At 48.4% G+C, this 26,138-nt stretch overlaps 1 protein-coding gene across 3 annotated transcripts in view; it reads right to left on the bottom strand.

The window, feature by feature from the left end:
* Positions 1-26,138, bottom strand: part of sema3b (sema domain, immunoglobulin domain (Ig), short basic domain, secreted, (semaphorin) 3B) — a 435,650-nt gene that overhangs the window by 130,346 nt on the left and 279,166 nt on the right. For all 3 annotated transcript variants that reach the window (XM_086002040.1, XM_086002039.1, XM_086002041.1), the window contains 2 exons: positions 10,727-10,881; positions 367-429 (listed from right to left, as the gene is read on the bottom strand). In XM_086002040.1, coding sequence (XP_085858166.1) covers positions 367-429; positions 10,727-10,881 — 218 coding nt within the window. The remainder of the gene's footprint in view (positions 1-366; positions 430-10,726; positions 10,882-26,138) is intronic.

Genomic DNA, 26,138 nt, shown 5'->3' with positions numbered 1-26,138 from the left:
TATGAATCCCCATACACAGTGAGGTAGCATTCACGATGGCAAACAAATGAAACTCGCTTGTCTAGGTAGCTACTGGGTTGTGCAGCAAAACACTTCTCACACCCTCCGCGTTGACACAGCCTCGTATTCAAATATTATAAATATGCTCTTAACACGTGGTTGATCTTTTCGGATATAGTCTATGCATTCAATAGCTTGAGAAGGTGAGGCTGTTGGTGGGGAGGAATGGTTTTGCGGGGTGCTGCGGAGGAGAAAGGGGGGAGGTGTCATTTCCAACTGGGACACAAAAGAGCGCTGGCTGTTGGCGGTAACCACAGACCTTCGATCAAGCAGTGCTTCGAGACAATTAGAAGTGCTTGCACTCACGTGTAAATCCTTGCCTGCCCAGTTGCACTCTTCCCTCCACTCCACGGGAGCTGGCCAGTAAATCTGCAAGATAGACAACCAGGGTGAGTTCAATGGAGCAGCAGCATGTCGGTATGCCAGGTCATGAACCCATGCGTCAGGATCCATGGCCCAAGGTTAGAAACAGTAGTCTGCGCAATTGAACAAAACCTTTCAGAATTACAGGAGCACGCTGGCAGCAGAAAGTTAACCCTCTGATTCCTGAAGGGTCCTTCACCTGCACCAGTAAAATGCATCAATTCACTCGCATCTGGCACTATATTGTGTGTGAATATCTCGCTGGCAACTTCAGTCCATGCCTAGTACAGACAAGGTATTAGGTAGCAATTGAGTCACATTTGGTACTGTATAGTTCACATGTGTTATGTGTTTCACTGCTGTCACCTGCACCTATAAACGAGGTAGGAACATGAGGAGTAGGCCATTTAACCCCTCGAGCCTATATAGCCTTGAGATAAAGAGGCACATTATAATCTCACCATGCCATATATATATAATAGCAAAATACTGTGGATGCTGGAAATCTGAAATAACAACAGAAAATGCTGGAAATACTCAGCAGGCCAGGCAGCATCCATGGAGAGAGAGAGCATCTGGGACCCTGATGACTTCTGATGAAGGGTCCCAGACCTGAAACGTTAACTCTGTTTCTCTCTCCACAGATGCTGCCTGGCCTGCTGAGTATTTCCAGCATTTTCTGAGTCCATATACATGCAAGGTTGCTAATATGCCACCTTAAACATTCACTCCCTCCACCACTGGCGTACCGTGGCTGCAGTGTGCACCATCGACAAGATGCACTGCAGCAACTCACCAAGGCTTCTTCGACAGCACCTCCCAAACCCGCGACCTCTACCACCTAGAAGGACAAGGGCAGCAGGCGCATGGGAACACCACCACCTCCAAGTTCCCCTCCAAGTCACACACCATCCTGACTTAGAAGTATATCGCCGTTGCTTCATCGTCGCTGGGTCAAAATCCTGGAACTCCCTCCCTAACAGCACTGTGGGAGTACCTTCACCACAGGGACTGCAGTGGTTCAAGAAGGCGGCTCACCACCACCTTCTCGAGGGCAATTAGGGACGGGCAATAAATTCTGGCCTTGCCAGCGACATCCCATAAACTAATTTTTTTTTTTAAATTGAGGAAGTAGCATTTGCCCAGTACCTTCATTGGGCAGAGCAGCTCTCGTCTCCTGTACGACGGGCAAGAGCCTCTTGTAAGAAGGGTATGGGTTCCATGTACAAAGAACGAGGAACTCCTATCTGATAAATGGGCAACATCTACACCGAGGCTGGTTTTCACATGGGGGGAGGTGCAGTACAATACAAGACCAACAAAACATGCTCTGCCACACTGGGATCATTAAATGAAAGAAAGGACTTGCATTTATATAGCACCTTTCACAACCCCAGAACATCCCAAAGCACTTCACGCCCATTGAAGTATAGTCACTGTTGTTATGTAGGGAACGCGGCAGCTAATTTGCATACACAGCAAGCTCCCACAAACAGCAATGAGATACCTGACCAGATAATCTGTTTTAGTGATGTTGATTGAGGGATAAATATTGGCCCAGGACACCGGGGATAACTCCCCTGCTCTTCTTCGATAATACTGCCATGGGATCTTTTACATCCGCCTGAGAGAGCAGACGGGGCCTCGGTTTTAACGTCTCATCCGAAAGACAGCACCTCCAACAGTGCAGCACCTCCCTCGGTACTGCACTGAAGTGTGAGCCTGGATTAGGTGCTCAAGTTATCTGGATGTGGGACTTGAACCGTTGACCTTCTAGACTCAGAAGCAAGCGTGCTACCAACTGAGCTATGGATGATGTCAGAAAACACTGCTAAATCCATTCAGTGATGGGTTAATCAGTCATTACGATGGGCTGGGAACTGAAGCGCACTGAGCAACATTACATAATAAACCCAGGAGACCGCATTAATTCACAACACATCTACGTTGGTGCAGTGGTAATGAAGTGAATCGATGAAATGCCTACTGGCAATGGTAAGGATTTCTCAGAACAATTACCGGCACACAGTTGAAATTGGCAGCAAATTTGCTTTTTGAAAGTTTGCTCTGATCTTAATATTTTCTGTCAAAATACATGATGTCACAGTCAACGAGAGCAGCCATCTGGATCACTAACACAGTGAATGTTAGAACAGGTTTGCTGGCAATGAAAAGAGCTACCCCCCCCACCCCGCCAGCCAATGAACTATAACTCACCCTCAAGGCTTCTCCACAGTAGTGTGTACTATGGGCTGGTAAGGTCAGACTACCTTGACAATCCCCATTAGGCAGTGAGCTAGACCTTAAGGGCGAGGTAGTGTTAGCCACGGCTCAGCTCGGAGTCAGAAGGTTGTGGGTTCAAGTCCCACTCCAGGGACTTGAGCACATAAATCCAGGCTGACACGCCAGTGCAGTGCTGAGGGAGTGCTGCACTGTCGGAGGTGCCGCCTTTTGGATGAGACGTTAAGCCGAGGCTCCGTCTGCCCTCTCGGGTGGATGCAAAAGATCCCGTGGCACTATTTCAAAGGAAAGCAAGGGAGTTATCTGTTTGTGGGAGCTTGCTGTGCACAAATTGGCTACTGTGTTTCCAACATTACAAGTGGCTACACTTCAAAAAGTACTTCATTGGTCGTAAAGCAATTTGGGACGTCCTGAGGTCGTGAAAGGCACTATATAAATACAAGTTTTTTTTATTGGGGTGGATTTTCACTTCTGCAGCTGGGCAGGTAAAGGACGATGGCGAATCTGATGCCCATTTTACACCCCGCCCGATTTCCATTGAAGTCAATAGAAATTAAAATTGAGCAGGGTGTGAAATATCGGTTGATCAAACGGCTTGTTTTCCGCCAGGTGGTGCGAGTGAAAATCCACCCTAGTGTGAGCAGGCGTGTCTCGCCCAATGATAATCCGGTAAAGTTTAGTCCTACTCTTGTCTACAAGGGTGCAGGTTTGCATGCAAGTGTGCCCCTGTGAATGTATGCCTGCATGGACAAGCACCCATCAGTGCGAATGTGCACGGGTGTGCATGAATGCGCTTGGTAGACTGATACCGATAACTACCGCCCCATCTCCGACCTCCCTTTCCTCTCCCTGAACATGTTGCTGATTCCCAAATCCATGCCCATCTTCCCCAGCAGCATTTCACTCCGGCACAGCACAGAAACAGCCATAACCAAAGTCACAAATGTCATCTTCTCTGACTGCGACCATGGTACATTATCCCCCCCTCGACCTCACTGCAGCCTTTAACATGGTCAACCACCATCCTCCTCCAACACCTCTCATCCATTGTCCAGCTCAGTGGGACTGACCTCACTTGGTTCTACTCTTGACCTATCCAATTATAGCCAAAGCAGCTCTTATGATGGCTTCTCTTCCTGCCCCAACGCCGTCACTGCCAACGACCTATCCTTGGCCTCCTCCTCTTCCTCACCTACATGCAGCCCCTTGACAATGACATCTCCAGGCATGAGGTCAGCTTCCACATGTATGCTGACCCCATCCAGCTCTACTGCTCCACCACCTCTCTCAACCCCTCCACTGCCCCTGAATTGTCAGACTGCTTGTCTAGCATCCAGTCTTGGATGAGTAACAATTTTCTCCAGTTAAGCATTGGGAAGACTGAAGGTATCATTTTCGGTGCCCGCCACAAACTCTGTTCCCTTGCGATACCCTCCCACCACCCTCCCCAGCCACGGTCTCAGGTCGAACCTAACTGTTAGCAACTATCTGAATTCTAGCTGAACTTCCAACCCCACATCCTAAAAGACAGCTTACTTACACCCATGTAACATCGCCCACCTCTGCCCCTGCCTCAGCCCACCTGCTGCTGAAACCCTCATCCATGCTTTCTATTGACCTCAATGACTAATGTCTCCAAGTCACAAGTCAAGAAACAAACCAGCGAGTGCGGAGTGCAGATTTGGCTTAAATTTGAAGCCTGGCTGTAGATCTTTCTTAACATGCAATTCCAAATCCATTAACGCTGCTTACTCCCCAAACTCTGAACAAAACATGAAGGCTCCCCATCAGCAGTGAGTCGACTATCTCAGCTGCCCTGTTGGCTGCTTTCCAGATTATAATAAATACTCATTCTGATCATTCTTGTTGAGCACCGCATCGATTTGAAAATTCTCATCCTTGTTTCCAAATCCTTCCCTGGCCTTGCACCATCCCTATCTTTGTCACATCCTCCAGCCCTACAACCCTCCGAGAGCTCTGCGCTCCTCCATTTCTGGCCTCTTGCACATCCCTGATTTTAATCGCTCCACCACTGGCGGCCGTGTCTTCAGCTGTCTGGGCCCTAAGCTCTGGAATTCCCTCCCTTAACCCCCTCCACCCCTCTCTCTTCCTTTAAGACTCTCCTTAAAACCTACCTTTTTGACCAAATATTTGGACATCTGCCCCAATATCTCCTTATGTGGCTCGGTGCCAAATCTTGTTTGATAATCGTTCCTTGGGACGTTTTACTGTGTTAAAGGCACAATAGAAATAGAAGTTGTTGTTTTCAAAACTGTCAAAAAACAATTCTTCAACATCCCTCTGTGAAGATGATGCTGGTATTTCGACTGATTCAGCTGTCCCGTGAGCGTCCACTGCAACTGGCCTGGTGTATGACTTGGAGCCTTTAAAGGAGCCCTGCCTTCAGGAAACGGTGGAGCATAGAGCATAGAAGATAGGAGCAGGAGTGGGCCATTCGGCCCCTCGAGCCTGCTCCGCCATTCAATGCGATCATGGCTGATCATCCAAATTCAGTACCCTGTCCCTGCTTTCTCCCCATATCCCTTGATCCCCTTAGCCTTAAGAAATATATCTAACTCCTTCTTGAATATATTTAATGAATTGGCCTCTACTGTCTTCTGTGGTAAAGAATTCCACAGTTTCACCATTCTCTGGGTGAAGAAATTCCTCCTCATCTCTGTCCTAAATGGCTTCCCCTTATCCTTAGACTGTGACCCCTGGTTCTGGACTCCCCAGCCATCGGGAACATCCTTCCTCCATCTAGTCTGTCTTGTCCTGTTAGAATTTTATAAGTTTCAATGAGATCCCCTCTCATTCTTCTAAACTCTAGCGAATATAAGCCTAATCGACCCAATCTCTCTTCATACGTCATTCCTGCCATCCCAGGTATCAGTCTGGTGAATCTTCGCTGCACTCCCTCCACGGCAAGAACATCCTTCCTCAGATAAGGCGACCAAAACTGCACACAATACTCAAGGTGTGGTCTCACCAAGGCCCTGTACAACTGCAGCAAGACATCCTTGTTCCTGTACTCAAACCCTCTCGCTACGAAGGCCAACATACCATTTGCCTTCTTAACCGCCTGTTGCACCTGCATGCTTACCTTCAGCGACTGGTGCACAAGGACACCCAGGTCTCGTTGCACTTCCCCTTTTCCTAATCTATTGCCGTTCAACATTATTTCTGAATACACAACACAGGGTTGAAAATTACATCATATGACCTCATTGCATCGCTTGCTCATGACAAACACGGGAAGCACTTTGCTCTCCTTAAATAAAAGAGGTTTGTCAAACACCTCATCGCTTTTAAAGGGTTTCATCGCAGGGAGGAGAAAAGGGCCAAAAAAAGGTCATGTGCAGTTTTTTTTTAATGTCATAAGCATACCGCAAAAAGATGGGAAAGGGAGACGGCTTGTTCCCCAGTCTGTGTTGAGTTATCTTATTTCAGCTGGGACAGTGATAGAGGTACTGTATTGGGCCTCACCAACAACAACTTGCATTTGTATAGCACCTTTAACATAGTAAAACGTCTCAAGTGCTTCACAGGAGCGCTATCAAACAAGATTTGGCACCTAGCCGAACAGAAGGAGGTATTAACACAGGTGGTCAAAGAGGTAGGCTTTAAGGAGCATTTTAAAGGAGGAGAGAGAGAGAGAGAGAGAAAGAGAAAGAGAGAAAGAGAGAGAGAGAGAGAGAGAGAGAGAGAGGGAGAGAGAGGCGGAAAGGTTTAGGGAGGGAATTCCAGAGCTTAGGGCCCAGGCAGCTGAGGCCACGGCCGCCAGTGGTGGGCGAAGCATGAGAGGCCAGAGTTGGAGGAACGCAGAGTTCTTGGAGGGGCTGGAGGAGGTTACAGAGATAGGGAGGGGCGAGGCCATAGAGGGATTTGAAAACGAGGATGAGAGTTTTAAAATCGAGGCGTTGCTGGACCGGGAGCCAATGTGGGTCCGCGAACACAGGGGTGATGGGTGAACGGGACTTGATGCGGGTTAGGATATGGACAGCTTCAGCACTCCTGGGGTAGGAAAGGGAAGATTCAGCTAGGTTTCCCACTCCGGAGCTTTATACACTGACTTCTTCTGGATGTGACAGGATCAAGCTCAACTGTGGAATCTCTGATAGTCAATTATCTTCTGACACTCACAAGCTCACACATTAAGAATGGCCATTAGGATGAGGTGCCAAAGAGCAGTCCTCGTCCCTGGAACGGCACCTCTTGCAAGGGTCCACATCTTCAGAAGAGTAGGGAGGACGACAGTAAAACATAACATAAGAACATAAGAAATAGGAGCAGGAGTAGGCCAATTGGCCCCTCGAGCCTGCTCCGCCATTCAATAAGATCATGGCTGATCTGATCCTAACATATAAGATTGTGAAGGGGCTTGATCGGGTGGATGCGGTGAGGATGTTCCCAATGATGGGTGAAACTAGAACTACGGGGCATAATCTTAAAATAAGGGGCTGCTCTTTCAAAACTGAGATGAGGAGAAACTTCTTCACTCAGAGGGTGGTAGGTTTGTGGAAGCTACCGAGGGGCCGATTGGCCTACTCCTGCTCCTATTTCTTATGTTCTTGTGTAACCGCCAATCCACTATCACAGAACCATCTCCTGAATCTAACAGAATTAGACACACGAAATAGGAGCAGGATCAGGTTACACGGCCCCTGGGCCTGCTCCGCTACCCACAGGGCCATGACCGATCCGGACCTCGACTCATGTCCAAATTCCTGCCCGCTCCCCGTAACCCTTAATTCCCTTTACTTCTAGGAAACTGTCTATTTCTGTTTTAAATTTATGTAATGATGTAGCTTCTACAGCTTTTTGGGGCAGCATATTCTATGGACCTACCACCCTCTGAGTGAAGTAGTTCCTCCTCATCTCAGTTTTGAAAGAGCAGCCCCTTATTGTAAGACTATGCCCCCTAGTTCTAGTTTCACCCATCATCGGGAACATCCTCCCCGCATCCACCCAATCCAACCCCTTCACAATCTTATATGTTTCAATAAGATCGCCTCTCATTCTTCTGAACTCCAATGAGTAGAGTCCCAATCTACTCAACCTCTCCTCATATGTCCATCCCCTCATCCCCGGGATTAACCGAGTGAACCTTCTTTGTACTGACTCGAGAGCAAGTATGTCTTTTCTTAAGTATGGACACCAAAACTGTACGCAGTATTCCAGGTGCGGTCTCACCAATACCTTGTACAACTGAAGCAATACCTCCCTATTTTTATATTCTATCCCCCTAGCAATGAAAGCCAACATTCCATTGGCCTTCTTAATCACTTGCTGCACCTGCATACTAACCTTTTGAGTTTCGTGCACCAGGACCCCCAGATCCCTTTGTACTTCAGTACTTTCCAGTTTCTTGCCATTAAGATAATAACTTGCTCTACGATTTTTCCTGCCAAAGTGCATAACCTCACACTTTCCAGTATTGTATTCCATCTGCCAAATCTCTGCCCACTTACTTAGCCTGTCGATGTCCCCTTGCAGGTTTTTTATGTCCTCCTCACTCACTACTTTCCCTCCCATCTTAGTATCATCTGCAAACTTTGATATGTTACACTCGGTCCCCTCCTCCAAATCGTTAATATAGATTGTAAAGAGTTGGGGACCCAGCACTGACCCCTGCGGAACACCACTAGTTACTGATTGCCAGTCTGAGAATGAACCATTTATCCCAACTCTCTGCCTTCTGTTAGATAGCCAATCCTCTATCCATAAGATTCTCAATCCCAGATTCCACTTCCATTCGATGTCCCAAACCTTCAACAAAGAACCTGATTATCTGGGGGGCTTTTTTCTGCCTTGAACTATTTAGCGATGCTTTGCTTATTTTGGATCCAAAAACAGACAGAGACAGAAGAAAAAACACAGGAGTGTGTGTGTGTGGTGGGGGGGGGGTGGGGGGGGGAGGGAGGGGGAGGGAGAGAGAGAGAGAGAGAGAGAGGGTAAAACAAATAAAAAAGTAAATGAGAGACATGCGGAGATAGATCGGAAGATTAAAAATGGATGAGAGGAAGAGTGAAGGAGGAAGGGAGGGGTTTAAATTCAGCACAGAATCTGTTGAAGTGTTGCCTGGTACCAGCTCTGACCTCAGCTAAGCTGCATGGCAGGCTGGTGTCTGATGATTCGGATGAATGCACACGCTGTGGCCCATCAGCGTCATTTTAATTAGGAGTGGAATGCATCCTCATTCATCAGTCTGAGCAGTTGACTGAGACATCAGGGTCTCAGCCGCGCCACCACCCTATTAATTAGAGAAAGATATCTGTAAAACGCTGAGCTCTTTAACTTGTGGAACGGTAGCGCAATATTCCACAGGGGAATTGTGCGGGAGGAGAAATGGGAGTGCAGTTACGACTTATGAGGGAGGGTGGAGAACGCAAATCATGATGGTTTATCTGAATTCTCCCTTCCCCCAGCCTCCCACCGGCCCTATCTGCATCAGAGGATATGTAACAAAAAAAGACAGGTTAATTCACTGCAACAAGAGTCTGTTCCTTATTACAGCAGAACTATTTGGCTGCCATTTTGGAAAAAATAGATCATGAGCTCATAAAGTTTAAGCAAATATACTTTTAAGAAGCAACATATCACATTCCCCTTTAAACACTTCCTTTCATGTGTCAGCCGTGGCTCAGTGGGCAGCACCCCTCACCTCTGAGTCAGAAGGTTGTGGGTTCAAGTCTCGCTCCAGAGACTTGAGCACAAAATTCTGGGCTGGCACTCCAGTGCAATGCTGAGGGAGTGCTGCACTGTTGGAAGTGCCGTCTTTCGGATGAGACGTTAAACCGAAGTCTCGGGTGGACGTAAAAGATCCTCTGGCACTATTTTAAAGAGCTGGGGAGTTATCCCCGGTGTCCTGCCCAATATTTATCCCTCAACCAGTATCACTAAAACAGATTATCTGGTCATTATTACACTGCTGTTTGTGAGATCTTGCTGTGCACAAATTGGCTGCCGCGTTTCCTACATTACAACAGTGACTACACTTCAAAAAGTACTTCATTGGCTGTAAAGCGCTTTGGGACGTCTGGTGGTCGTGAAAGGCGCTATACAAATGCAAGTTCATTCTTTTTTTTGGTGTGTTACTGAGACATAGAGTAGGTCCCAGGATCAATGCCTAGTCTCTGCTGACATGGCTGATCTTGGCCTGCTTTGTGGTGAAGATGCATACCTGGGCTAAGGTAGGGGCAAATGAAAGTCAATGGTCCTGCTCCCAACTTTTGTCTAGGCACCCCTGTTGGACTCATGGGTGTGCTAACCACCAGTGAGGAAAGGATTGGGCCCACCTTGTTGAAGCGGCCTTCCAACACTGTCTTGGATAAGGAGTCAGCTTGGCTCAATAGTACTGCTCTCATCCGCGAGTCAGAAGGCTGTGGGCTCAAACCCCACTCCAGGAATGAATCTAGGCTCGACACTTCAGGGCATTACTGAGAGAGTGCCATCTTTCAGATGAGGTGTTAAACTGAAGCCCCGTCGGCCTAGTCAGACGGACGCAAAAGATCCCTGGGTAAAATTCAAAAGAAGAGCAGGGTCCTGGTCAGTGCTCCTTCCGCAACCACCACCACCACCAAAAAACAGGTTAACATTTGCTGTTTGTGGGATCCTGCCGTGTGAAAACTGGTTGGACGTATCTGCCTATATAAGAACAGTGTCTGCACTTCAGAAGTACTTCTTTCAATGTGAAGCACTTTGTGACATACTGAGGAACTGATAATGCAAGTTCTTTCTTACTTGGCGGCAGGTGCCCATCAATCTAGACCCCAACAAGAGTCAGAGTGGCTTCAAAAGAGCAGGGAATAAACATTGCAGGGAAAAATCTATGGATTGATTAAGTAGATTTTCCCAGCAGCAGAATCAAAACCTCTTAGCTATTCTGCCAACAAGTGTTACAAAAGTTTTACTACCCCTTGGAAGTTCCCATCGTCTCCTTCACCTCCCTAATTACAACATAAATCTTTAACTCGTTAATCCGCATCCTTCAGAAGACCAGGCTCTCGAGTAGTTAAGCCCATCAGACTGGCCAGACATGGTCCATGCGAGCCTTAATCACCTTCTTTTCGTGTTTGCTGATGTTGCCCAGGTTGAGCGCGATGAGGTAATTCTTTGCTCCGACAAACAACTGGCCTCTCTCCTCGTCCAGCAACAGAGTGTTGTAACAGCACGAATAATTCAGCTGGTAGGTGACAACGCCTCGGGAAATCAGATCTGAAAAGAGAAACGTATGGGTCAGCCCCTACAGCAAAAGGCAATTAGCATCGTGCACCAGATATAATCAAGCTACTTTCAAATTGGTTTGCACTCATCCTTGTAATTTATTACATGTACCCTGGGGTGAAGCTGCGCTGCCTAATATTGGCGGACAACTTTTCGAAGGGTTTGGATGAAATTTCATTGCCATCTATTTTAACAGAAGGGTCAATGTGCGGGTTGGAGCACCATTAAAATAACAGACACAGGAGGGACAGTAACCAGAGGACACAGATTTAAGATAATTGGCAAAAAAACCAGAGGGAAGGTGAGGAGAATTTTTTTTTAGCATAGAAGACCCAGCAGAGGGCACGATGGGCCGAATCGCCTCCTTCTGTACTGTGTGATTCTATGATAATAGCTTTTGTGTGGAACTTTGTCCAAAGCTGTTTGGAAGTTTGCCGATTGAGCATCACACTCTACAGATACTGGCTTCAGACCGAAAGCTGTAGTATAACTGATGTCAGATGAAATTTAATGCAGAAAAAAATAGAAGAAATGCATACTTTATGAATGAAGTTGAAATAGCTAAGGATGAAGTCGAAATAGAGAACAAGGAGTCTTAGTGCACTAGGCGCTAAAACATCTCCAACCAATGCAGGGCAGCAATCAATAAAGCCAATATGATGTTGAATTACAGAACCCAAACAGTCGAGTATAATTCAAAGGAGGTAATTATCAAACTTTATAGTGTTCTAGTCAGACCGCACCTTAAATACTGCGTCCACCTGGTCAACAAGAAGTACAAAAGTAAAGAAGTTATGCTAAACCTTTATAAGTCACTGGTTAGGCCTCAGCTGGAGTAGTGTGTCCAATTCTGGCCACCACACTTTAGGAAGGATGTCAAGGCCTTGGAGAGGCCCATCGTGCCTGTGCCGGCTCTTTGAAAGAGCTCTCCAATTAGTCCCACTCCCCTACTCTTTCCCCATAGCGCTGCAATTTTCCCCCCTTCTTCAAGTATTTATTCAATTCCTTTTTGAAAGTTGCTCTTGAATCTGCTTCGACCGCCCTTTCAGGCAGCGCGTTCCCGATCACAACAACTCGCTGCGTGAAAACATTCCTCATCTCACCTCTGGCCCTTTTGCCAATTACCTTAAATCTGTGTCCTCTGGTTACCGACCCATCTGCCACTGGAAACAGTTACTCTTTATTCACTCTATCAAAACCCTTCATGATTTTGAACGGCTCAATTAAATCTCCCCTTAACCTTCCCTGCTCTAAAAATAAATTTACTTCATTGGCTGTAAAGCGCTTTGGGACGTCCAGTGGTCGCGAAAGGCGCTATAGAAATGCAAGTCTTTCATTCTTTAAGGAGAACAATCCCAGCTTCTTTGGTCTCTCTGCGAAACTGAAGTCCTTCATCCCTGCTGCCATTCCAGTAAATCCCCTGATCTCGTCGCTACTTGTTTAGGGATCCTTCGTGTAATATTTTTGGGAACTTTGAATGGTTACCAGGGACCATCTCTGAGGTATACATTCACCTCTGAACCAACAGGATATGAGGCTGGTGACCTTGTAACGGGAACCCTCCCTATCCTGCCTTTACTCATCTTTTCCTACAGTAGCGATTCATTTCCACAACTGTCCTGGGACTCTGGCTCCCTGTAATTGTAATCCTATAATGCCTAGGCCACGGAAGCTATTTGCCAGAAACCCATTTGGCTTATGGCTTTATAATGAATTATAAATGTTTAAAAAAATTAGCGGAAGTTAATACTTTCGTATCCGGCACCGACCAGACCGGGATGGTGCCGGTTGATTAAAAATTCCGGATAACAGAGAAGTAGGCAATTTTTAACACAAAAAAAAATTAAAACCACTGACTAACTCGGCCACCGCGGGAAACTCGGACTTGGAAAAACGAAAAATGGATGGATTCAGCAAGATTACCGGCTGTCTATTTTGCCGGTTATTAAAGAATTCCGGTTGATTAGGTGCCGTTTAAACGAGAGTTTACCGTAACGAGAAACCCTCAGCAATTCATTTTTAACTGCACACGAGTTTACATTCGACATTTAATACCATCAAATGCCATTCCAATGTTGCAATTAAGCACCAGGCTAATTCAGACTGAAGGAACCAGTCTGCAAGATGGAGACTGTAAGTGGAGGGTTGTTACTCCTTTATGATTTGATGCTGGATTATCAGGAAGTGCAAGAGTGACGTATGACTAGTTCACTAATGCACATAAGTTGTGCGACAGGATCAAATAAAATAGGCGTGTTCCTTTATTCAGTATATAACTTAGAAGGCTAAGGGGGGATATTCTGTGGAATTGCAAACCACCCCTTCATATCATACACTGTACAACCGACCACCAACCCGTCTCAAATCTAGACGGCCATTTTGGACCGTCACCGAAGCCATTCAGCGATCTCCCCTCAACCTTGATGACCGACGGCGAAATGCTGGGAAGAACTGTGAGATACGGAATGGATTCCTTATAGAGGAGCCCACAGTACAACCTGATGGATCAAACCCTCCTCGCAAACAGTGGACAACCATCAGCTGCCACAGAACAGATGCTGCCACCTTCTCCATAGATGGAAGATTAAAAGCATCCCCATCATGCAACTGTGGAGCTCCTGATCAGACCCTGGAGTACATCATTGAGCAATGCCCTTGGAGGAAATTCGCAGGCAGCCTACAAGATATCCACGCTGTTACACCGGAAGCTTTGGCCTGGATATCTGACTCAGATATTGACATCTGATTTGCTGCGCCACTACCGTACGAAAGAGGAAGGCACACTGCACTATCCTATACTGTGTGGCTATGGCTATAGCAAGACTGATACAAAGTACACAACTGAATATAAATTCCTTTTACTGTAGCATGGTCTTGCCAGTGATGGAGGATTCAAACGAGGGGATTCAAAATCTCACCTATTTGTCTTCCAATATGATTTTAGAGCTGATCCAGATGATGGAATGTGCCATGTATCTATACATAAGAATAGAAGAACTAGGAGCAGGAGTCAGCCATTCGGCCCTTCGAGCCTGCTCTGCCAGTCAATAAGATCCTGGCTGATCTTCTACCTCAACTCCACCTTCCCGCACTATCCCCTGATTCCCTTAATATCTAAAAATCTATCGCTCTCTGTCTTGAATATACTCAATGACAGCCTCCACAGCCCTCTGGGGTAGAGAATTCCAAAGATTCACCGCCCTCTGAGTGAAGAAATTTCTTCTCATCTCAGTCCTAAATGGCCGACCCCTTATTTTAGATTCCTACAAGATTAGTGTCTGCGTTCATGACCCGGGGATGCTAGACCAGAGGGCAGAGGGCAGAGGGGTGAAGAGAAGGCAATGGGTCAGTTGCAGCGTGCACTAATTTCAAGTTACTAGCCACCCCCCCCACCATTAATTATCTGGAGCTCCACTAGCCATGTTATAGGATCTTCAGGTCAGGGTGGGAGGTTGGGAATCGTATGAAACTAATGGCCTGTGTGGTTACACTTTCCATGTTAACTTGGTCAGCAAGACAAATTTGAGAACATATAAAGTGACCCAAACCAATATGGAGGTCTATGTAAAGTCGTCATAGAATCATAGAATAGTACAGCACAGAAGGAGGCCATTCGGCCCATCGAGTCTGCGTCGGCTCCTTCGAAGAGCAATCCAGTTAGTCCCGCTCCCCCGCTCTTTCCCCATATCTCTGCAATTTTTTCTCCTTCAAGTATTTATCCAATTCCCTTTTGAAGGCTACTATTGAATCTGTATCCGCCACCCTATCGGGCAGCGCCTTCCAAATCCTAACCACTCATTGCGTAAAAAAAGTTTTTCCTCCTGTCGCCTCTGGTTCTTTTGCCAATTTCCTTAAATCTGTGCCCTCTGGTTATCGACCCTTCGGCCATCGGAAACAGTTTCTCTTTATTTACTCTATCTAAACTTTTCTACTATGTGCACGCACCTGCCACCACCCCCCACCCAACCACACCCAGCCTAGACTGTCGTCTCCTCCAATTCCTCTCCCCATTCCTGGAAAGGCAATTGGCTTGCGCTCACGCCTGCTCTCCATGCTACCTCGCCAGAGGCAGAGTTGACTCACCCGAGTGACTCGCCCATCAACTGTGCTGCGCCGACCAGCGATTCACGGCAAAACACCGGCATCACAACTTTCGACAGCTCTTTTGAAGGTGTACCACCAGTTATCTTTCCACTCACTGCCAGTGTTCAAAACACGCGAATCTGGGCGAATTGAATCCCGAACCAGCATAAAAGATTGCGGAAAACACGAACTAAGTGGATTTGGGCGTAACTCACTAACGTTTCCAATTCCCTGATCTTTTGCGCTGGTTCGGCCGATTCCTTATTGTTTTTCGTAGTGGTTTGGTACAACTGAGTGACATGCTAGGCCATTTCAGAGGGCAGTTAAGAGTCAACCACATTGCTGTGGGTCTGGAGTCACATATAGGCCCGACCGGGTAAGGACGGCAGATTTCCTTCCCTAAAAAGGACATTAGTGAACCAGATGGTTTTTTATGACAATCCAGTAGTATTTATGGTCACTGATACTAGCTTTTTATTCCAGATTTATTTAATTAACTGAATTTAAATTCCCCAGCTGCCTGTGATGGGATTTGAACTTGCACCTCCTGATCAATTAGGATTACTAGCCTCTGGATTACTAGCCCAGTAACATAACCAACAATGCTACCGTTCCACCTGGATTGTGCTGCTATCACTGGGGCTAGCAAGCGGAAAACCCAACCACCTTGTACAGGAAACTTTCGATTTACCAGCACCTAAATAACCGGAAATCTCGGTTAACCGGCAAAATTCAAGAGTAGGTTTTACTTCATATTGTACTTGCGTTCCTCCGTCTGTTGCTGTGCAAGGGTGTGGCTGCAGCTGTTGCTAAGCTACAGAGACGCTTGCAACTTGTGGCCATTGTTCTGAACTTGTTGCTAAGCAACAGGGTTTGTTGCTTTATACGGAGCTCTCAGCTCTCCGTATCTTTTACTATAGCGTTCGGTTATCCGGAATTTTTGATGAACCGGCACCACGTCGGTATCGTCCGTGCCGGATAAAAAAAAGTTTCCTGTACATGAATCCGTACTGTGTAGCCACTCAGTGTGTTCAGTAACACACAGTCGCGACCTGATGTTCACTTGGCGGCTGCACCCAAGGGGGAGGATAAGTTATAAATCACACGATAAATGTTCTGAGCGTTCTCCCTGGTGCTGCGCGACACTGTGCTTGATCACGGTTAGCCTCAGAAATATTTAACTAAAAAAAAATCTTTTTTCTTTTACTCTTATCATCAATGCGAGAGATTTTTCGCAATTGAATAAGTACCAAGGTAGCCCGGCACATGAATTCCTAAGCGACACAATCGCCTTTATCTTGGGAGCAAAGTTTCCTGCTGTTCAGTCTCAAAGCCGTGCACTGCCTATGTAAATAAACACCAGCTGTCTCCTCGGTAACCAAGGGCACTGACAAGTGTCGAGCGTCTTCAAGAGTCGGCGGATTGGTTTTCCCTTTTTTAAAAAAAAAACGTATTACTCTTTTTTGTTTTAAATTGCTGGTTTATTTTGCTCGCCCGTCGGGGGAAATGGGGCAATTTTCAGCTTTTTGCCTCGAGCACTCCCGGGGCGCAGGTTCGGGTCATCTCAACTCTGGTTAGACATATTCTGGAGGTTTCATCACATGACCTGCCATCTCCGACTTCCCCCGCCACGCACCCGCCATTGGTCACCCGAAACGTTCATCGTCACGGTAACCAACCTTCCCGCACCCAATCGGAAAGCGAGCAGACTATTCATTACCCGATTGGATGACTCTTGACTGTCTGTCAAACCGACTTTTCCCCCCCCCCCCCCCGCCATCTCCAATATTTTTACAACTAATAAATGAAAATGTTCAAGGAAAATCAGAGGATTTTGTTACTGCCTATGACTTTTCTCCCGCCTTGCTCACCAAGAGATTAATCTTCGATTCCTGGAGACTCCAGGACAACCCTGGAGGGTTGGCAACTCGAGCACAGATCAGTCGCCTTGGTTTTAAAATTTTCATCCTTGTTTTCAAATCCCTCCATGGCCCTCGCCCCCCTCCCTATCTCTGTAACCTCCTCCAGCCTCACAACCCTCCGAGATACCTGCGCTCCTCCAATTCTGACCTCTTGCGCATCCCCGAATTCAATCACTCCACCATTGGTGGCCGTGCCTTCAGCTGTCTATGCTCTGGAATTCCCTCCTTAAACCTCGTCGCCTCTCTACCTCTCTCTCTCCTCCTTTAAGACGCTCTTTAGAACCTACCTCTTTGACCAAGCATTTGGTCATCTGCCATAATGTGGCTCGGTGTCAAATTTTGTCTTCTAAATGTCTTGGGACGTTTAATGTGCTATATAAATACAAGTTGTTGTTGAGTAATGCACCTCTCTTTTCTTAAATGAATGAATCTAAGTGATGAGCCAAGGCAGGACAAAGAGTTGGATAGAGGACAAGTTATATCAAGAGGTAATGGGTATGCAACACCAAGCTTGGGGGCTTTTTTCTAATTGGTTCTTGGGATTTGGGTGAGGCTGGCACCGCTGCATTTATAGTTCAACCCTAGTTGTGAGAGCATTAAGAGTCAACCAGAGTAGACTAGTCACCACATAGAATAGACTAGTCACCGCACAGAGTAGACTGGTCACCGCACAGAGTAGACTGGTCGCCGCACAGAGTAGACTGGTCGCCGCACAGAGTAGACTGGTCGCCGCACAGAGTAGACTGGTCGCCGCACAGAGTAGACTGGTCGCCGCACAGAGTAGACTGGTCGCCGCACAGAGTAGACTGGTCGCCGCACAGAGTAGACTGGTCGCCGCACAGAGTAGACTGGTCGCCGCACAGAGTCGACTGGTCGCCGCACAGAGTCGACTGGTCGCCGCACAGAGTCGACTGGTCGCCGCACAGAGTCGACTGGTCGCCGCACAGAGTCGACTGGTCGCCGCACAGAGTCGACTGGTCGCCGCACAGAGTCGACTGGTCGCCGCACAGAGTCGACTGGTCGCCGCACAGAGTCGACTGGTCGCCGCACAGAGTCGACTGGTCGCCGCACAGAGTCGACTGGTCGCCGCACAGAGTCGACTGGTCGCCGCACAGAGTCGACTGGTCGCCGCACAGAGTCGACTGGTCGCCGCACAGAGTCGACTGGTCGCCGCACAGAGTCGACTGGTCGCCGCACAGAGTCGACTGGTCGCCGCACAGAGTCGACTGGTCGCCGCACAGAGTCGACTGGTCGCCGCACAGAGTCGACTGGTCGCCGCACAGAGTCGACTGGTCGCCGCACAGAGTCGACTGGTCGCCGCACAGAGTCGACTGGTCGCCGCACAGAGTCGACTGGTCGCCGCACAGAGTCGACTGGTCGCCGCACAGAGTCGACTGGTCGCCGCACAGAGTCGACTGGTCGCCGCACAGAGTCGACTGGTCGCCGCACAGAGTCGACTGGTCGCCGCACAGAGTCGACTGGTCGCCGCACAGAGTCGACTGGTCGCCGCACAGAGTCGACTGGTCGCCGCACAGAGTCGACTGGTCGCCGCACAGAGTCGACTGGTCGCCGCACAGAGTCGACTGGTCGCCGCACAGAGTCGACTGGTCGCCGCACAGAGTCGACTGGTCGCCGCACAGAGTCGACTGGTCGCCGCACAGAGTCGACTGGTCGCCGCACAGAGTCGACTGGTCGCCGCACAGAGTCGACTGGTCGCCGCACAGAGTCGACTGGTCGCCGCACAGAGTCGACTGGTCGCCGCACAGAGTCGACTGGTCGCCGCACAGAGTCGACTGGTCGCCGCACAGAGTCGACTGGTCGCCGCACAGAGTCGACTGGTCGCCGCACAGAGTCGACTGGTCGCCGCACAGAGTCGACTGGTCGCCGCACAGAGTCGACTGGTCGCCGCACAGAGTCGACTGGTCGCCGCACAGAGTCGACTGGTCGCCGCACAGAGTCGACTGGTCGCCGCACAGAGTCGACTGGTCGCCGCACAGAGTCGACTGGTCGCCGCACAGAGTCGACTGGTCGCCGCACAGAGTCGACTGGTCGCCGCACAGAGTCGACTGGTCGCCGCACAGAGTCGACTGGTCGCCGCACAGAGTCGACTGGTCGCCGCACAGAGTCGACTGGTCGCCGCACAGAGTCGACTGGTCGCCGCACAGAGTCGACTGGTCGCCGCACAGAGTCGACTGGTCGCCGCACAGAGTCGACTGGTCGCCGCACAGAGTCGACTGGTCGCCGCACAGAGTCGACTGGTCGCCGCACAGAGTCGACTGGTCGCCGCACAGAGTCGACTGGTCGCCGCACAGAGTCGACTGGTCGCCGCACAGAGTCGACTGGTCGCCGCACAGAGTCGACTGGTCGCCGCACAGAGTCGACTGGTCGCCGCACAGAGTCGACTGGTCGCCGCACAGAGTCGACTGGTCGCCGCACAGAGTCGACTGGTCGCCGCACAGAGTCGACTGGTCGCCGCACAGAGTCGACTGGTCGCCGCACAGAGTCGACTGGTCGCCGCACAGAGTCGACTGGTCGCCGCACAGAGTCGACTGGTCGCCGCACAGAGTCGACTGGTCGCCGCACAGAGTCGACTGGTCGCCGCACAGAGTCGACTGGTCGCCGCACAGAGTCGACTGGTCGCCGCACAGAGTCGACTGGTCGCCGCACAGAGTCGACTGGTCGCCGCACAGAGTCGACTGGTCGCCGCACAGAGTCGACTGGTCGCCGCACAGAGTCGACTGGTCGCCGCACAGAGTCGACTGGTCGCCGCACAGAGTCGACTGGTCGCCGCACAGAGTCGACTGGTCGCCGCACAGAGTCGACTGGTCGCCGCACAGAGTCGACTGGTCGCCGCACAGAGTCGACTGGTCGCCGCACAGAGTCGACTGGTCGCCGCACAGAGTCGACTGGTCGCCGCACAGAGTCGACTGGTCGCCGCACAGAGTCGACTGGTCGCCGCACAGAGTCGACTGGTCGCCGCACAGAGTCGACTGGTCGCCGCACAGAGTCGACTGGTCGCCGCACAGAGTCGACTGGTCGCCGCACAGAGTCGACTGGTCACCGCACAGAGTAGACTAGTCACCGCACAGAGTAGACTAGTCACCGCACAGAGTAGACTAGTCACCACACAGGCTAGATCAGGCAGGACATTAAAACCCAACTGGTTCACTAATGACAATCCATCAGATTTTAGGATTTTTTTTTTTCTAAAGTCTTAGGACTAAAGAAAAAGTAAAAACAAAGGGCACCGCACCTCAGGAAGGATAGACTGGCCTTGGAGGGGGTGCAGCACAGATTCACCAACATGATACTGGGGCTAAAAGAGTTAAATTAAGAGGACGGGTTGCATAGACTAGGTTTGTATTCATTTGCATATAGAAGATTAAGGGGCGATCCAATTGAGGGGTTTAAGATGATTAAATAATTTAATAAGGTAGATAGAGAGAAACTATTTCTGCTGGTGGGGGATTACAGGAAAAGGGGGCATAATCTATTAAATCAAGGCCATTCAGGGGGTGATGTCAGGAAGCACTTCTTCACACAAAGGGTAGTGCAAATCTGGAACTCTCTCCCCCAAAAAGCTGTGGAGGCAGGGGGTCAATTGAAAATTAAAAACTGAGGGGCAACTGTTAGGCAAGGGTATTAAGGGTAAAAGGCGGGTAGATGGAGTTAGGTCGCAGATCAGCCATGATCTCATTGAATGGCGGAACAGGCTGGAGGAACTAAATGGCATTCTCCTGTTCCGATGATAAGTTGGTTGCAGAAGTCACAACGAGCCAGGCACCAGCCCTCGAGAAACTTTCCCGAGCAGTTGCATGCAGAATCTGCCAACTTTCGCGTGCAAGGGTGTGGCATCTTGGCACACTGGTGTGGCCATTATGGGCATTCAAGAACAAGTACCACAACACACAACAGTGGCATCACTGTTGCAGCAAGCCTTCATGGCTTTCACTAATAGAGTGATTTGAGTCATGAGAAATGGCACAAATGAAGGACTCTTGATATTCCTCCCCTTTGATTTAACTCCACAGAACGCTTTCCGCCCACCGCCCCCCTACCCGCTTCTAGTGGTGAAAGGTTTTGATCTCGGCCTGGAGAAGCACACACTTGTGGATATTTTTACGGTTTTGCGTGTAGTTCAGGAGCAGCCATTGGGTTTTAAATATGGCTTTCAATCCGTTCCCTTCATTATTTCACCAATTATGGGCTACCCTCAGCTATTCTGCAAGGATTTCATACATACTCAGACGCAGAAAAACACAGAACGGTGTTTGTTAGCCGGCCTCCTAGTCTGGAGCATTGAATGGCTTTCCCTTCTTCGCAAGAGCTCCCTCGCATTCCCACAATGGCCAGTTCTGTTAGGCTTCTTTCATCTGACAAGGTCATTAGCATGTTGTGAGCCCAATTAAGCGGCACGAAGGGTCAATTAAGACTGATCTAATTATGGGGGAGGGGATTCCCCATTCAAAAGCTTGCAAACCACTTCACACAGAGAGAGCAACATAACTATTTTTACACCTCTTTCTATACTCGACACTCAAGTAGGGATTACACTACATTTCCTTGTGTTTAATCCACTCTGCAACATAAATGTACAGCTGTGGTTTCACCTCCCCGCCCGCCTCCCCAAACTTGCTCTTTTCTCTCCTTCCCTCTTGAAAAAAAAGTCTTGCATTTCTATAGCGCCTTTCATGACCTCAGGACATCGCAAAGCGCTTGACAGCCAATGAAGCACTTTTTGGAGTGTAGCCACTGTTGTAATGTAGGAAACGCGGCAGCCAGTTTGCGCACAGCAAGCTCCCACAAACAGCAATGTGATAATGACCAGATCATCGGTTTGTAATGCTGTTGGTCCAGGGATAAATATTGGCCCCAGGACACCGGGGAGAACTCCCCCTGCTCCTCTTCAAAACAGTGCCGTGGGATCTTTTACATCCACCTCAGAGGGCAGACAGGGCCTCAGTTTAACGTTGCATCTGAATCAAATCAAATCAAATCAACTTTTATTGTCATTGTTAGTGCACAAGTGCAGTACAACGAAATGTAGGCTTGCGGCTCCCGAGAGTGTACATTTAGATTAAGACATTTAAACATTCAACATACATTTGGCTTGTACTACATTAACATAAACATAACCATAATAAAGTGCATTGGCAGATGTGCAGGCTTTAGAGTTTATTTGTGGAGTTCAGTAGGATGACAGCCCTGGGAAAGAAGCTGTTCCTAAATCTGGTCGTTCGGGTGCGAATGCATCTGTAGCATCTCCCAGATGGCAGGAGGGCGAACAGACTGTGGCTGGGGTGGGTAGGGTCTTTGATGATGGACCGTGACCTCCGTAAACAGCGTTTCTGGTATATGTGCTCTATGATCGGTAGCCGGGTGCCGGTAATGCGTTGGGCAGTTTTGACTACCCGCTGCAGGGCTTTCCGGTCATAGTAGCTACAGCTGCCATACCATACTGTGATACAGTTCGTCAGGATGCTCTCTATTGTGCAGCGGTAAAAGTTAGAGAGGATCAGGGGTGACAGGTTACATCCCTTCAGCCTCCTTAGGAAATATAGGCGCTGCTGGGCCTTCTTCACCAGAGAGGAGGTATTGAGGGACCAGGAGAGGTCTTCCATGATGTGGACTCCGAGGAACTTAAAGCTGTCCACCCTTTCCAACACAGCCTGGATGGGGGTGTGACTTCCACCTTTAGACTTCCTGAAGTCCACAATGATTTCTTTGGTTTTCTTGATGTTAAGGGCCAGGTTGTTATCGGCGCACCACTTCACGAGACGGCACCTCAGACAGTGCAGCACTCCCTCAGTACTGCACTGGGAGTGTCAGCCTAGATTTCGTGCTCAAGTGTCTGAATTGGAACTTGAACCCATAACCTACTGACTCAGAGACAAGGGTGCTACCCACTGAGCCAGAGCTGACACACAGGAAATGGAGAACCTGCAGCCCACTGCTCCATGGAGTTGTATATTGGTTAAACTCTGTGGATTTACAAAATCCCTGCCTTTGCCTATGGCGCTCATGCCGTGCAAGTGCTCCATTGTAAAGTATCTGCTCTCCACCAATGACAATAAATGCAATCAGACTATTCTTATCAGGTGGATTGCAAGCAGTCTCCACTGATTTTTCCGTCTTTCTGTATCATTTTTCATGAAAGCCAGAAGCAGCACAGCTGGTATAGATGATAACCGTGGTCGGAAGCGGAGTTGCTCCAAGGGGATACTCTCAGCTGATGTCACAATCTGCATCTGTTCCACTGTTTTAGTGAGGAAACTGAGGGTGTAGAGGGCCCAGCTGGGAATTCATTTCAAAACTAAAAAGGATACTTATCTTACCATCTTGCACCACTAATCCCTTTCAGATGACTAGACAGTGAAGGGAGCTTCCGACAGATAGAACTTCACCATCGGGTAAATAGTCAATAACCCAACCAAATAGAGCAAGGCAGATCAGGAGTCGTAGGAAGTGCAGTGGAAATCTAGAACTCTCTCAAAAAGCTGTTGAGGCTAGGTCAATTGAAAAATGTCAAAACTGCAACTGCTAGATTTTTGTTAGGCAAGGGGATTAAGGGTTAACATAGAAACATAGAAGATAGGAGCAGGAGTAGGCCATTCGGCCCCTCGAGCCTGCTCCGCCATTCAATGTGATCATGGCTGATCATCCAAATTCAGTACCCTGTCCCTGCCTTCTCCCCATATCCCTTGATCCCTTTAGCCTTAAGAACTATATCCAACTCCTTCTTGAATATATTTAATGAATTGGCCTCTACTGCCTTCTGTGGTAGAGAATTCCACAGGTTCACCACTCTCTGGGTGAAGAAATTCCTCCTCATCTCAGTCCTAAATGGCTTACCCCTTATCCTTAGACTGTGACCCTGGTTCTGGACTCCCCCGCCATCGGGAACATCCTTCCTGCAAATAGTCTGTCTAGTCCTGTTAGAATTTTATAAGTTTCAATGAGATCCCCTCTCATTCTTCTAAACTCCAGCGAGGATAGCCCAATCGACCCAATCTCTCCTCATACGTCATTCCTGAATGAAGGCAGGTAGATGGAGTTAAGATACAGATCAGCCGTGATCTCACTGAATGGCGGAGCAGGCTCGAGGGGCTGAAATGGCCTTCTCCTGATCCTATGTTAGCCCAGCGTCCTTTTGCTGGTGGGGATGGGGTTGAAATCCAGATGGGATGAGAGTTACTTCCTCTGATGGCTGTAGCAGCCTTGTGTAGGAGGAGTTTTCAAGCAGTCTCTCCACAGGGGAGTGGAGTGATGAAGCGCTCTGGTCTCCGTGTTGCACGCATTGTCCATGATAATCTCCTCCAGTCGGCACTTGTAGCAAAATGGTAAAAGGTGTCCTGTTGACCGGGTTTGTGGTTTTTACTGGGAGTAGGGGCAGGAGGAAGCCTGCACAAATCGGATTTACGATGATTCTATAGGTGGCAAAAATTCCCCCTCCCCCAAACCACGTTCCCAATGGGTGCAAGTGTGAGTCCACAGGAGAAAGCTGCCCATCATTACTTTAAATACACGCGACAGTTGTGCCAGAGTGAGATCCTCAGAGTATGTACCGTTCTCAGCATTCCTTTAGCTAGGCCATGTGTGTTATACAAAGCTCTGTTAACCTGTTGTGCGTCTGATCAAGTGCAGATATACCAGAAGGTGCACAACAGCTTATGCAGGGGGATACGATAGCAAAATACTGCGGATGCTGGAAATCCAAAATAACAACAAAAAATGCTGGAAAAACTCAACAGGCCAGGGCTACATCCGCGGAGAGAAAAACAGAGTCAACGTTTCAGGTCTGGGACCTTCCGTCAGAACTGAGAAAAAAAATCAGGAAATGAAACATATTGAAAGGCAAGTTTAGGGGCTGGGAAATGGGGGAGGGGATGAAAGAACAAAAGGGAAGGTCTGGGAGAGGTGAAGAGACATTAAGAGATATTCAAGGCGAGATGGTAATAAGACAGGTAAAGAGTCTCTTTACCGGTCCTATTACCATCTCGTCTCGCCTTGAATATCTCTTAAAGTCTCTTCATCTCTCAGACCTTCCGTTTAGTTCTTTCATCCCCTCCCCCATTTCCCAGCCCCCAAACTTGCCTTTTAATCTGTTTCATTTCCTGCTTTTTTTTCTCAGTTCTGACGAAGGGTCTTCGACCTGAAACGTTAACTCTGTTTCTCTTTCCACGGATGTTGCCTGGCCTGCTTAGTTTTTCCAGCGTTTTCTGTTGTTATATGCAGAAGGATGTTGGCAAATGTGAGCAGCAGATGATATTAAGTGTGTAACGTTAGTCAGTGAGGTACACAGCTGAAACGATTCGGTTTGCAGATTGCAGGGGGCTGTGGAGAACAGGCTACATTGCCATCCCGGCCCACCTACCAGATACTCATTGAATCGGAATCGACTTGTAAAATGGTTTAAATCAGCCCCTCGCTCACTCAATGAGAAATGACAAAGATTAAAATAAGCTCTTTCGACGTTTTAATCATTCTCCAGCCTCACAGGGATTACACCCCGACTCATAAAGTAACTACAAGCCTGACGTTATGCAGACCCCGCTGTTTGTAATTCGCATTCCAGATGGACGGAAAGTAAAGTGTGTTGGGCCAGATATCTGGATAGGTTCTGCAACCAAAAGCTCTTAAAACTGAACAATGAGAGCCAAAATAAATCCACTCCATGCACTTGGGGCCAGGATATTATGCAGAATATTATGGCCTGCCCTGACAACTAGCTTCATCTCAACTACTAACAGGGGCACCAGATTGATTATTGAATGAGGTTAGAAAGTAGCTATTCAATGAGGCTGATGATTGATTATTGCACGAGACTGGTGATTGATTGTTGAATGATGTTGGTGATTGATTATTGAATGAGGATGGTGATTGACTATGTATCAATATTGTATCCATGGTTAAGAATAAGTTGGTGAAACAGCGATTTACTTGTACTTCTCGCAATCTAGTATACTGTATTCGCTGCTCACGATGCGGTCTCTATATTGGGGAGACCAAACGCAGATTGGGTGACCGCTTTGCGGAACACCTCCGTTCAGTCCGTAAGGGTGACCCCGAGCTTCCGGTCGCCTGTCATTTTAATTCAACGCTCCATTCCCACTCGGACCTCACCGTCCTTGGCCTCTTGTATTGTTCCACGGAAGCTCAACATAAACTCGAGGAACAGCACCTCATCTTCCGATTAGGCACTCTGCAGCCTTCCAGACTCAATATCGAGTTCAACAATTTCAG

Source organism: Somniosus microcephalus, chromosome 11 (assembly GCF_052327205.1).
Source record: "Somniosus microcephalus isolate GS21.2 chromosome 11, FLI_Smic_1.0, whole genome shotgun sequence".
Classification (NCBI taxonomy): Eukaryota; Metazoa; Chordata; class Chondrichthyes; order Squaliformes; family Somniosidae; genus Somniosus; species Somniosus microcephalus.
The sequence above is the reverse complement of the archived record's forward strand: the minus strand, read 5'-3'. Positions and strand labels throughout refer to the sequence as shown.